Consider the following 14,110-nt stretch of genomic DNA (forward strand, 5'->3'; position numbering starts at 1 on the left):
CGTACATGTATATATTTCTCCATTCGATACAGAACTCCACGACCGCGAATTTAACCACTAGCGAAATTGTCGGCAAGTTCTGATTTGCGAAAATTTAGACTCGCTATTGTATGGCGTGTACAGTAGTAGATGTACTTGTACTGTAAATCTTTACAGACCATACACAGGTGTACATTGTGTAATTTGTGAACTACCACATCATAACCTGCCCTTAAATCTCAGGAAGGTCCTTGGATGACATCAGCCAAGTCCTGACCCAAGATCTGGAGACCATAGAGGAGTACTTCATCTTCTAAAGACTTTACCCCAACCCTTCAAAGACTACGTGTACTTTTACAGCCTTCCGTCTTAGCAACCATCTTGCCAATGCTATCAAGCATGAGGAGCTTCCTAAGTACCTTGGAGTTGCATGGAACTGCCCTCTCTAGTACCGAGAACACCTGAAGAGAGTTGCAGACAAGTTGAAATCACAGGTCAACATCATCAGGAAACTCACAAGCAATAACTGGGGTTCAAAAGCCAGTACTCTGCGAACTGCAACACTACCCTTCGTTTTAACCCAAGTGCAGAGTACTGCTCATCTTCATGGGCCAACAGCTGCTACAAGAAACACGTTGACAAGGTCCTGAACTTGGCAATGCGAACAGTCTCAGGCACACTCAAGACCACCCCACTTTACTGGCTGCCTGTTTGACACATCACTTCCCCCTCCCTATGCAGGAAGGAGAGGATGGCAAGGGTTGCCAATGTCATCAATGCAGACTCTGACCTTCAAATCCACAATGACCTGAACAACCTGCCATCGATGTGCCTGAAATCCTGCAAGCCAGTCTGGATCCCTTCTGTCAATGGAAAACTTTGACTCAAAAGCTGAATGGTGCAGATGCTGGTCAGATGCTGTCTGCAACACCACTCAAGTTACATGCAACACCATCACTGACCCAACAGCAAAGCCAGAGGGGTTCAACTTCCCTCGGAAATATTGGCTCGGCCTAAAATGCATTGGAACCCTCCATGCAAGGACAGACCTTCTACACAAATGGGGGTTCTTGGCTAGCCCAGCATGGAACTGCGGTCATCCTGACTAAACCCTGTGTTATATCGTAGAAGACTGATACCTGCGGAAGTTTCCAGGTGGGCTTGAAGAACTTGATCGAGTAAGTGATGCTGCCCTGAACTGGATCTGCAGCTTGGATATTAACCTAGGAAGCTATAACCCCCTGCCCCCACCCTGTTGTACTGCATCATACGACAAAAGAAAAAGTCTTCACTGATTTATTGTCACATAAAGTTCAGCAGAGGGTGAATACTTAAAGTCTTAAATGTAATCAGTCAAATGAAACATTTAATGAACATCACTCACTTCACTGGGGCTATCAGAGTTTGACTATTCAGCCATCATTTTCAGCTGTTGTTAGGACTAGGCAAGGCTTGAAGGCTAGTAGCGAGAGTAATTTCAATTCCTAACCCTACACGCAACTTCTATTATAATGATGTCCTTGGGACTGGCAGTTTTCTTTTGCCAAATTGAAATTTCATTACAGTCAAACAGTAAACTACAAAAAGATATTTATGATAATTTTGAGACATGAATTTCTACTATGTGACCTTTTTACGGGATTAGTCTTGTTATTTAACGGTGTTCGCTACAATGGGAATGTGCACTGTACCATCAGTTCACCTCACAGACACTGATTTTAGTTCGAGTGATTTTGCATTATCCATAAATGGGAGCAGAAAGGCATGGATGCAATTGGTCATGACATGTGTAGATTTTACACCCTCCTTGCTCTGAGAGGGTGATCAGACGTGTAGACTCTTCACATGTGAGCTGCCGTATTCTGGCAGGTCATACTCCAGTGGTTCGAACAATAACAAGGATTAACTGAAGCGCACATCCTCTACCAAATCAGCTCACAAATGGACAACAAGGTCAATAGGAGAAGTCTACCTATGCCATGCGGCATTGTTCAGGCAGATCAGGCATTTAAATTTAAAAAAAAAAAGCAAACTACTCATGGATAGAGCAATGCCATTTCTTCTCTCATCTTCCTAGACTTGGCACTTTGTAATGTGGGGAGCCCCTTAGTCTTGGGCATTTGCTCAACTTTGTGGGGACATTTGTCTGTACACGGCCCTCAACAATCGCTCACATTTTGCATAACAATCGTTTTAAATCCCATTCACAGCCTGGCTGTCAGCACAAACAAGACACATTGTGCAGGAGACAAGAAAGAGTTTGCACAGACACCTGCCAGAGTCACAAGAGAAGCCCTCCATACCAAAATCCTTTTCAACAGGGTAACCCTACAATTGAAATACTTCAATACTCTGTTTGATGAAGTACCTAAAATAGAGCCTATACATTATCTTTGACACCTTTCCCATGCAGAGCATCCAGTGTGCCCTTGCAAAGGGAGACTCATTCACAACCTGCAAATATTATGGACAAGTATGTGACACACATGTAGTCCTGTGTACATACTCTGTAGATAGTGTGGTTGAAGGGGGTGGGGCTCACAAGACTGCAGCTGGCTCCCTTTCATACAATGTTTCTTGGCAGTGATATTCACATGATGAGAGTGAATTATATGCATGCTTCTCAGGTACAGATTACTGTACACACCAAATGCATTGTATTTCATGAGGTTTTTATTTTCATAAATTTTGTGAGTCAGGTGCTATTCGCAAATTTAAAAACATAAGAAAATACATGTATGTAATAACTCTGACCCTGACATGAATGTGATGTGCACACACATTTCTCCATTTACAGGTACTGTACTCCACAATCCCAAATTTAACTATTTGCAAAAAATTAGACTCACTAAATATATGGTATTGGTCTATAGAGTGCCCTTGTAAAGAATTTTGTTCAGCACATAACAAATGCTTTCAGCAGCTGCTATAGGCCCTATAGCATACAACAGGTACACACGAGTCATACAGAGAGATGCAATTGTACATACCAAAGCTACAATGTTGTACAGCGCTGTAATACACACTGCCAGTGAACAGTGAAATGTATTAGATCTATTGGAGATTTATGCAATATAAGATGAGAACAATGTGCTACAGTTCTTAACCTTTTTTTTTTTTAATTCAAGCAAATCATTCTACAGTTATGCTATTACATCCTCACCATTTCCAACCTTTATGATCATTAATGCATCCCCGTACCCATTCACAGAGTAGACCTAATAAATGTCACATATCGGGCAAGGGCATATCTGGGTTACAAGTGTTAAAAAATAATGACATTGACAAACAATGCAGAATCTTCCTTCTTCTTCTCCACCCCCCCCCCCCCCCTTATACAACAGCCACAAAACACAGGACATTATCCATTCATGGCATAAGGTCACAGCTCAGACAAGGGTATCAACTGCCGCTATACCACCTATCTTATGTTTGCTCATTGGAGCAGGAATGAATCTAAGCATTCCTCACAGAACTCTGTGCCGTTGGTGGACTTTGAAGTTTTTCCTGGCACATTTTTTTTCCGAGTAATAGTATACCATGCAAAAAGTTCTTCCCCCCCCCCCCAAGACAGCAACAAAAGCTTTTATTAATGGTTGCTTTCCTGAGTCAACATGCAACTCTTGTATAGGACAGGACATTATGATTGTGCACCTGCTGTGCCAAAAAAAAAGGGGGATTTCAACCAAATACTCTGTTAATATGAAACTTAAATCATAGGCAGACACACACAAAAATATGTGATATTACATTATAATACAGAATACATCATTAAAAACAAATGAGATCTGAATATCAATAAAAAAAACTTTAGTAGTGAAATATTCATGAGAATTTGGTACATGTAAAACCCAAAATATTGAACAGTAAATTAATTTTTCAGTAGGTACAAATGTAGGCATGAAAATATAAAAAAATAACTCTTTGCTACAATACACATGACATGAAGGCCATACTGAAAATATGATGCAAGTCTTTAAAGAAACATACAACTACTGTAAGTAATGCAGAGTGCACATTATAACAAATTAGTTATATTTAGAAAATCACTAATGAATAATGAATTGTTTCACCTTAATCATAAGGGGACGGATATTCCAACCACACAGTTCTAAGCAATCAATGTACATAGCATGTGCACAGATTCAACATGATTTTTTTTTTTTTCTGACAAGTACACCATTCCACATAGACCACAGCCTAAGCATAGATGACTTTATATTTCAAAAACAGATTTCCAAGAATGAAACCTCAACTACTCTTCAAGCAGAAGCTCAGCAGGAACCATCACTTATCTACAGTGCATCTTTTTGCTCACTGTATTTCTGACGAATCTTTAAAAAGCAAATTGACATGACAGCTTTTTTGTTTGTTTCTTTAAGGCACAATTTTTTCTTTAAAATTTATTTATTTTTTTTTTTTTTGCAAGCACTCAACACAGTAGAGACCATGTAGACTGCTTATCCATTCATGACAAACTTGAAATTGATTTTCCAGAAAAAGCAATTTACGAGTTTTCTGCAATTTAATGTACTATTCATTCTGCGAATTGCTATGTATGAAGCGAATCACATCTTCTTTCCCCTGGTATCTGGTGATAAATCTGGTTCACCAGGCTCTGACAATAATATAGTGTACTCGGAATCAAACTTGTCTTTATGACGTCTTATACAAATGTAAGGTCAAGAAACTCAATAGCATTTAATACATCAGGGACTAATTTAAAGTTACAATGTAGCTTTCAATTGTGGTAGCTTCTCCAGAATATTCTCTGAAAGCAAGAGAAAACATAGAATTAAAGGGTACGATGCACGAGTATCTGACATGAAGGAAGAAAAACATATTCATTCATGAATGCACTCCAAATTCAGCTTCAGGATGCTTTCCAATCGTTGGTTCAATAAAGTACAAAACATAGTTCATCACTGACAAAATGTGCCCATATGTGACATTCTGTATTGGACAAAAATCCATGAAATGATACATTATCTGTTCTATACCCACTAGATGTAAATCTGTTGCTGGCTTACAATGTTTACAAATGTTGTGAGTACAGAGATTAGGGACAGACAGAGCAATCTGCAAATAACCTCCACTGGCACTGTCTGTGTGTACATTCTTACATAACTGACCTTGCATCCAACTCAGACCCCCCCCCCCCCCCATACACACACACAGGCTCCCATTGCTCCAAATAAAATATATGCTGTGGTCATACATTGTAGTCTTCAAAGAGAGAGACACATTAAAATATACCATCAGTAGGTGTATTGTACACACACACACATTCACACATACAAATGATAACAGTCAACAACTTTCCTTCTCTCAAACTATATTTGTTAAGTGTATGACAAGAATGAACTGTCCCTGCAGTAATACTGACATAATAAAAAAAAAAATCATCATTTTATCAATTTCTTCAGTGCAACTTCAACTTCCAGCTTACCACTGCCCCTCGACTGTCATTACATGTATTGGTAGGGAGGTGAGACTCCCCTCCCTGTGTGTTTTGCTTTCGCGAATATTAGCCCCCCGCCAACTTTGCCGAAGTTTCATGCCCGCGAAATTTTCTGCAAAATGAAATTCAGCATTTATACCATGAAAACAAAATTTTACAGAGGGCTCAGGACTACTCAAATATTAATGAGTAGGTCCTAAGGGGTCATCTCTCCAAATTTGGTGCTTTTAGTTTTATCCGCCTTGTAACGGTAATTTCACTAAGCAACCTGACTATTTTTGACAAGAGACTAAATTGATTGTTTCACAGCCAATCTATCTATATTAATTTTCATCAAATAAAAATAGATGATTTCAATCAAGAGTTCAATAACACAGACTGCATTATAAACTTCACATGATCACAGGCTGGTCAGTCATGGGTACATGTAGGCACTGATAAGCTCACATTATACCGGTAATACAGTAGCAGCTGAATATCATTTCACAGATGGTGTCTGCTTGACAAGCCTAGACACATACACTCACCCAGCCCAGATCACCCTCAGTCCCAGCTGCCATATGTCCATCTATAACTGTCACTACAATGTACATGCACTCATTGCATAATAGTTTGGCCTCATTGTGGGGTCACAGGGGGGAACTGCAATGGCAGGAATTGGGTCAACACTTGTGTCTGTAGGCATTGATAGACAGCTGTCAAACTTGAAGGCAGGACTCGTTCTCTCCCCTCTCCCCCAATGCATGAGGGATGAGAGGTGTACAGTATGAGCGAAGACCAGAGCATGGGCAGACCACATTCCAAAGCTGCATTCCCACACACTAGGTATCTGTTTTGTACCACAATGTGAAAATTTGATTTTATTTGCTACCTTTCATACAAGGAAAACAAAAATCATTCAGCTGCAAAGGAAGCACTCTGAATCTCCTATTCCATCCAGACCCTGGGCACCAGAGTCCATGGACCCAGAGGGTTGAGTTAACTTAAAGGGACTGTACAGTACTGGCTGAGGTGGGGATTCATGTTTTGAACATTCTTAGGTGAGATAGTGAGAAACATCTCATGAAATATGAAAGAGCATGTAATTTTATAAAGGATTCAACGTTTATTTGATGAAAATTGGTGTTCAAATGGCTGAGATATCCAAAAAAGTGATAATAATAAAAGGCGACATGCCCCACCTTTATTAGGATCTCTTTGTTTCACCTTGTTTTTGGATATCTCAGCCATTTCAAAACCGATTGTCATCAAATAAACTTTTGATACCCCTCAGAATTGCATGATCTTTGACATCTCATAGAGTGCTTTCTGAATATCTCGCAAAACGTTAAAAGCAAAATTCTCACCTCGACCAGAACTGTACATACCCTTTAAGGGATTAAAAACATTGATGGTTCCTTTGCATACCGTTCACACATGCCGTGCACGGGAAATTATTGCAAGAGTTTACAACAACAAAAAAAATGAGCTGAACTGATTTTCACATTGCAATGTGTATCGGAAGAATTAACAATTTTCTCATCACGTTGAAAAAGCTGATTTTCAAAAAACATTCATTTTGGGTGTGTGTGAACAAGACTTTAGGGTTCAGTGAATGTGCCTCTGCCATTGGGCATGCGAAGTTAATGGGCACAGTCGGTGTTTCTAAAGCTGAAGTGTAAACGATTGGCAAGGTTGCATGAACTTTCCCAGTACACTCCTTTTTTTTTCTCCCACCCTATTGGAATTATAAGCCAATACTAGTCTTCAAAAAAGCATAAAATGCACTGCAAATCATGCCTACAATGTTTGGTTAGCAGTGTGTACATATCAATAGAGCAGTTTGCACATGTATGGGTATAATAAAGACATGATGTACAAATATTTAACTTGTTGAAGAAAGTTCCAAAGTTCACAAACTGCACACTTTGAATTTACAGTACACTAAAGCTGAATGCCAGAATGGTACACATGACACCTTTTTTTCCCAAAAAATCATATGACTGTAGATATGTGAGAAATGTAAGCATTCTAAAACAATGAAAATACTCAATACACATTTGATATGTGTATTCCTGCATTCTTCAGAGATTATAATATTCCATCTCATATGAGAACAGGTCGTGATTACACGTGTAGTTGTACCATTAACTCTGTATTGAACAAAGACAGGATCGATTATTTGCAATGCTGTATAATGTATAAGGACCTTGAGGTGGTAGTACATACGTAGTCAATTGCGGAGACACTGTCACGGACCTGACATTGATCAGTGCACATTTCATCTCCGCCTGCGAGTTCACCAAGTCTTACTGCACAAAAGATATATGGGGATTCTGTAGTCATACCTCAGGAAATGTTTCCTTCCACATTCCTGAATTAAATACATGCAACCTCGCAAATAAATGAAGGACTACAGTCTACGCATCTACTTGAGTGTTACGTTCATTAGTGTGCAATTGTCATACTCATAGCCCCCTTCAATTCAGCTCTGATACTGTAATGTACACTGCATCCTGGTGCTTCTTTTCTCCCCCTTGTATTGATTTCTCCCTCAACACAATGTCCCACCGGCAGCACTCCCCACCCCATTAGCATACAGGTCATTATGCACACCACACAACAGCCCAGGGAGACACTGACCAAGCAAGCACTGGATATGTACAGTATGTCCATGTTAGTATGCCATTACCACGATATCTGCAGGGATGTCCTTTTTAAGAGCAGCGTACCTTTACACTGTAGCAGCACTGACCATTTTGCTTCAGATGTTTCTAACACTATCACGATCTGTGACGGTAACTGCACACTCGATTAAAAAGGTCTCTTTTGGCCTTGCAAGATAACAAATTGGTTTTTCTTCCCTGTTTCTTTTTTTTTTTTATTGAATTGAATTGCATCTGTTGTCCACAGGAAATAATTGAATCTACATGTGTATATGATTGGGAGTAACCATCATGTAAAAAACAACAACAACAAAACAACAAACAAACAAAACGTGTCAAATAACGCTAAGTACATGTTGTCTAACATCAACATGTGTGTAATTACTCTGATGTAATGCATAGAAATATCTAGTAAAACTAACACATTGGACTAAAAATTGTACTGCTTTTATTATGAAGATTTCTTCAAGAATCAATATGAACAACACAAATTTGAAATGATTTTAATCTTAATTTTTCACAGAGCTTTCAAAATACAAATATAAAATAAGATTTGTACAGGCATACAGTAAGGGTGGACAGCATTTCCAAATTAGAAAAAAAAAAAGATACCGTAAGTAAGATATTCAACTTTTCTGCAAGAAAGAGATACACAATGAGATAGATTTGATACTGATTCAAACAAATTTCTATAGAAGTAGAGACACCAGAATAAGCATCACGTTTCCCATTCAACAATGCATCCAAAAGGCTAAATTCTTATTCACTGAGCTAAGAGTCAGGCATTTTTGCATCAATGGTTCATGTCCTTTGAGGGAGTGAGAGCATTGAAAGGAGCTACAAAGACCTAATCCATTCAATCCAAATTTTACAATTGGACTTTTTGCCTACAGCAGTCTTCTTATGATAATATTCGTACTGATTAGTTAAATAAAGAGAAACTTCTTATAAAAAAAAAGCAAAAAGTTCTTCATTTAAAAGGCAGCAACCTTCACAACTGACTCAACAAATCAGTGCGACTGTATTTCACTGCTTTTTGGAATGTCACTTTAATCATACAGCAGGCTTGAAAACGACTCAGACTAAACTTTTCTCTCAATTCGAAGCTTTGAAAGAATCAAGACAGATCAACGTAGAAGTAAGGTACTGTCTATAAAAGAAGTTTTACAACGCTGCATTTGTAGTCATGCAGGCAGTTGTACCTGAGTGGAGATAACTGAAATCCATCACACAATTACAAATTGTAATGAAGACATATAAGCTTTCAAATGACTTTGGAAAGTGTGTACATGTTCAATAGAGACTGAAAAGACCCCATGCAAAATAAGACGTGAGGAGTTGAAAAGTTTGTTGCGCTTGGCATCATCATCATCTGCAGAAATTATCCCTCACTTGACAACACTCTTGCTTCATCATAATATTTGAAGACAGTGATGATGGACTAAACTCAGTAACATGCACTGTCTTTAATTATAATTTAGTCCCAAACCAACATTCTGTTGTTTAGAGCTGGATCTTTATTCATCTTAAATTACTATTCAGGTACATCAAGCACTTTCATTTTAAGCCCTTTCTTATTCCCATAGAATTGTTTCATTTCAGTTTCAGAATTTGCAGTAGATAATCATATTCATTTAAATTTGTATAAATTCTTAAATATAGTGCTATTTCTTAAATAATATTGTATTCTACAAGATTTAACTCCTGTTTCTTTATGAAATTGATTTATTGCATGAATTCCTCTCTGATTCTGTGCAGATGTAGAGAATTTAACCAGTTCAAATAACCTTCTCCATTTCAAGATGCAGTCAATTCAGAGAAGTGCCAATTTTTAAATGACAATATAATTCACCAATGACTTGATCGGTTTTAAAAAAGTTACAAAAATTGTTTGAATGGTGTTTAGTGGCCAGCATTCTCTCCAGTAAGATGCAATGACAACGTACTGGCAGGCTGCTGGGCTTGCAAACAAGAGGGGCTACGTGCTGTGAGCCCCCGTCCGCACATAAATAATGCAGACTCTGTTTGCAGGGCAGAAGGAGAGGCTAAGAGGGATGCGTGGTGCATTGTGCATCGCCGCAAATTATGCAGCATCTTGTCAGGCCCTCTACTCGCTGAACAAGGCGAGCGCTGCGCTGCACATGGGAAAGGCATTGGCGAGAGAAATGGGAGGACAAACTGTTTTACTGCATGGCGACAAACGCAGTGCACAGCTTGTAATGTGTGTATTGATCATCACATATCCGGGTAGTGATGATGTTATCAAATTGAGTACCATAGGTAGTCGGGACTTTGATAGCAGCGACCAATTACTTATACAGAATCAATGACGGAAGATGGAATGTCAACAGATGGATTACTCGAGTCATCTACTATGTTGTAGCTCACGTTAAAGTAAACATCAAGATATCATTCAGACCATTGCCATGAACTATGGCCATGCATGCTTTATCTTATGAGTAGTTTCCTCTGTAGTGGTAGCCTGAAATCATTGAAACCTTCATACTACAATACAGTGTTAATGTGAAGCCAAATATTTCAAAGACCTCTGGCTATTCTAACAATAAGAGTATTAGAAGGCATTCTAATAATGATCACCAAATCATTTCTTCTTCTTCTTCTTCTTTAATCTTCAAAGGGCTATATGATGCAGCCTATCACGAAGATGATTTAAAGCACTATTAAAAGACCACTGTTATGAGTGTCATGATTTATCAAACCCATTACCTGAACTTGTGGAAAACATCATTATTCACCACAGGTTAATTGTGTCTGAGCATGTATTATTAATTAGCATCCAATGGCAAAAGAAGCAGATTTCAATGCCAACCAGCCGGAAAATCAACAGGATATTCAGTTCATAGATGCTTCACAAATTCAAGGTTTCCTGACTGCAGAAGATGATACCACGCACAGATTGTTTGCCATTGTTGTTTTTGTTTTTCTTGTTTGTTCTGTTTGGGTTTTTTTTTTTCCATTTTGGATTAATCATGAATGTATTGTGAGAAGGTTCAATCATAGGAGCACAAAAAAAATCTTTCACAAAATTCATAATCTACTACTTTTCTGTAAAACTTACTTCTTCTTTTTTCATTCTACTGGGACCATTGTGGGCAATAAAAGTGTACATTTCAGCACTGTTCCTCAGAGAGTTTACAGTGAAAGAATCCCTTTGGATTTATTTGCAAAGATGCATTTTTCTTCAGTTACAAAAATGCCAGAAAAAAATAATTAGCTGTCACCTCTTCTCTGAGTCATACAAGACTAGAAATATATCTCCTAAGCCCACAAGCGTTTTTTTTTTTTTTTTTTTTTTTTGTCAATCTTAAATTTTCTTTCTTTTTCATATAAACATGTAATATACAAATTACAATCAGGTGTTAAAGGATACACGCACAGTCATGGACACACACACATACTTCTACAATCACACACTAGTACATGTATCACAATGCATAAACACACAGTCACACTAGATTGGAGTTTTGTAGAATTTTATGACACCTGTGTGTGAGGACCAATACATTTGTTCCATTTTAAAGAACTTAGAGCTCTTTAACCAAAGTTCATACAGCAACAAAATGGCTCCAGATTAGCAATTCATACAAGAAGACAATCCATAAACTAAAAAGGAGAACATCCCTGTAATTGTTATACTTGACCCTATCTGGCAACAGACCTATCGCTATGTATAGAAAATAATCCAAACAAACTTTTGATCGCTTGCTTACCGTGAGAAGTTGGGCGTTTCCTTTCTGCTGTATCACCCTCCGTCCAGCTGCTGGGTGCCACAATATTATCAGAGGAAGATGAGGGCCTTATCTTGGGCACTGCATCAGCTGACTTCACAGACAACAAGAGGTCATCTTCCACGCCTCTGTCATCAAGGAGTGAAGGGTCCGGTGGGATGTGGGTAGAGTACGGTCTCTGCTGTTGGTGGTGGCGCTGCGTGGCCGAACCGCGCACGGGCGCGCTGCTTCTAATTCCGTGGATGTTCTGGAAGGAGGAGCTGAGCGAATCATCAAAGTCCTCGTCCACGAAGACCATGGAGTCGCTGTCCTCTTCCGGCTGTATGCTGGGGTCGAAGGATCCCGGCCGACTCAGGCGGGGTTTCCCACCAGGACGCTTTAGATTGATCTCTGACTGGGACTCTGGGAATGACTGAGCAAGACTCGGGTCAGGAACGGGACCATCGTCGATGATCCCCGTCGTAGCACTCCGATTTCTTGAGAGAACGCGCTTCATGTGGGCGGTCTCCACATCTGCCTTGGTGGTCTGGTGAGATTTCTCACCTGAAACCTCCTCCTTCTTGGGATAGTATGCACCCTTGGTGGATTTATATTCTGTCTTTGTGACCCTCGTTTCAACGACCTCGCTCTCTGCCGGTACCCTGCCTGCCAATTTCACTGAAAATTCTTGTCCATTTTTCACAGGGTCAAACAGAGATGAAGATCTATTAGATTGTCTATCGGGATCTATAATACTACTAAGAGCAGCAGAGTGTCTTCCTGGACTAGCAGGAAAGGACCCTGATTTGTCGTATCTTGGAGAATGTATTCGTGAGCTGGAATGTCGGTACGAACTGCGACCACTCTGCCTTGACTTTAATGTGATCAGCAGGCGAGTAGGTATCTGCATAATCATGTACACTTCATCTAATGTTTTATATGAAACGTCTACGTTATTCACGTACAAAATCTCATCACTGACTTTGATCATGCCCGAATCTTCTACAAGTCCACCGAGCATCAACCGTGACACGAAGATGCCATCCACACGTTCATATCCATCTCCTTCTCGTATGTAAAATCCCAGTGTTTCGCCGGGAATTTTCATAATCTCTACCGTCCGCAGGAGGTAGGCTCCTCCCTGTATCCCCCTCTCTTGAATAACGCTTATTCTAGGCTTACCTCCGTTCATTCTGCCATCTAAATGCCCTATCAGCCGGTCTAAATTTTCAAACTCTTCGGCCCTGGAAAGATCGGCAAAATGTTCTCTCTCCGCCGCCTGGATGGCATGCACGGTGTCATTGGTGATTCCACCGACATGTCTAAATCCCGCCGGTCCATCGATTTGCAACTCGCGAGCCTCCTTCCGAATTCCATCCTCCGAGCTGGAGTGACTTCGGGTCTGTTTTCTCGTTGTTCTGACGCTACTCTCGACCTCAAAAGAGTAACCAGTCGCTCCTTGGATTCGGTCCGTCATTTTGCAAAGCCTCAACAATTGGATCCTGTACAAAAACGAAGTTTTCACTCCATTTTACTGCTTACATTGATGTTAACTCTGCTCAATCACTTGCAGTAACGCGAAATCCGCAGCAGACGAATTACCTCTACTGTACTGTGTATAGTATACGTCTATTGTGTGTTGGATGATGCGCGCATGCTAGCCAGCTCGGAGTCTCATCTCGATCGGGCTTCGAATTCCCAGTCGAACGAATCAATCGCCGATTTTCACGTGAACTTATTATGCGTAACCGTAGGCGTGTGTCCAGTAGTTGATTTGCGCCGTATTAAAAGACGTATGGATCAATGTCGTATCGGCTTTGGCATGGGGTGTAGATATGGACTATGCAGACTGTAATCAAGACTAGGCCATACAAATTGCTTGACATATCTGACAAAAACTGGGCAAAAACTACTGGAATGCTTTGGAACTTGCTAACATACCCCGTAATTGTGATCAATATTGACATGAAGATTATTTGTGGCTTGCAGGCAAAGATATAACTCTCTATGATTCGGACATCCCATAATGTATTCAATAACTACTGAGCTTATGAAACTAAAAATAGGCCTAAATGATCGAGTGATCAGTCAAACGAGTTGAAGACAAATTTAACACCATAGGCCTAAATCTGCATGCATAAAATTTTCAAACTTTGATACTCTAACCGACACCAATGCTGAGGTTTTCACACGCCCAGTCTAAACATGGCATGTTTGCCTCGTGATGATCTGTTTATAGTTCTTTAGCCCTAACTCCTTTTCACGGGTGATCGATCAGGTATATAGATCGCGCAATT

General features: G+C 39.7%; 1 protein-coding gene across 1 annotated transcript in view; it reads right to left on the minus strand.

The window, feature by feature from the left end:
* The window catches only part of LOC140236844 (rho GTPase-activating protein 100F-like), a 55,020-nt gene extending 41,669 nt beyond the window's left edge, over window positions 1-13,351 (minus strand). The window contains exon 1 of the mRNA XM_072316781.1: window positions 11,817-13,351. Within this exon, the coding sequence (XP_072172882.1) occupies window positions 11,817-13,290 (1,474 nt within the window). The 5' untranslated portion in view covers window positions 13,291-13,351. The remainder of the gene's footprint in view (window positions 1-11,816) is intronic.
* Window positions 13,352-14,110: the final 759 nt, after the last annotated feature.

Source organism: Diadema setosum, chromosome 13, assembly GCF_964275005.1.
Source record: "Diadema setosum chromosome 13, eeDiaSeto1, whole genome shotgun sequence".
Taxonomy (NCBI): Eukaryota; Metazoa; Echinodermata; class Echinoidea; order Diadematoida; family Diadematidae; genus Diadema; species Diadema setosum.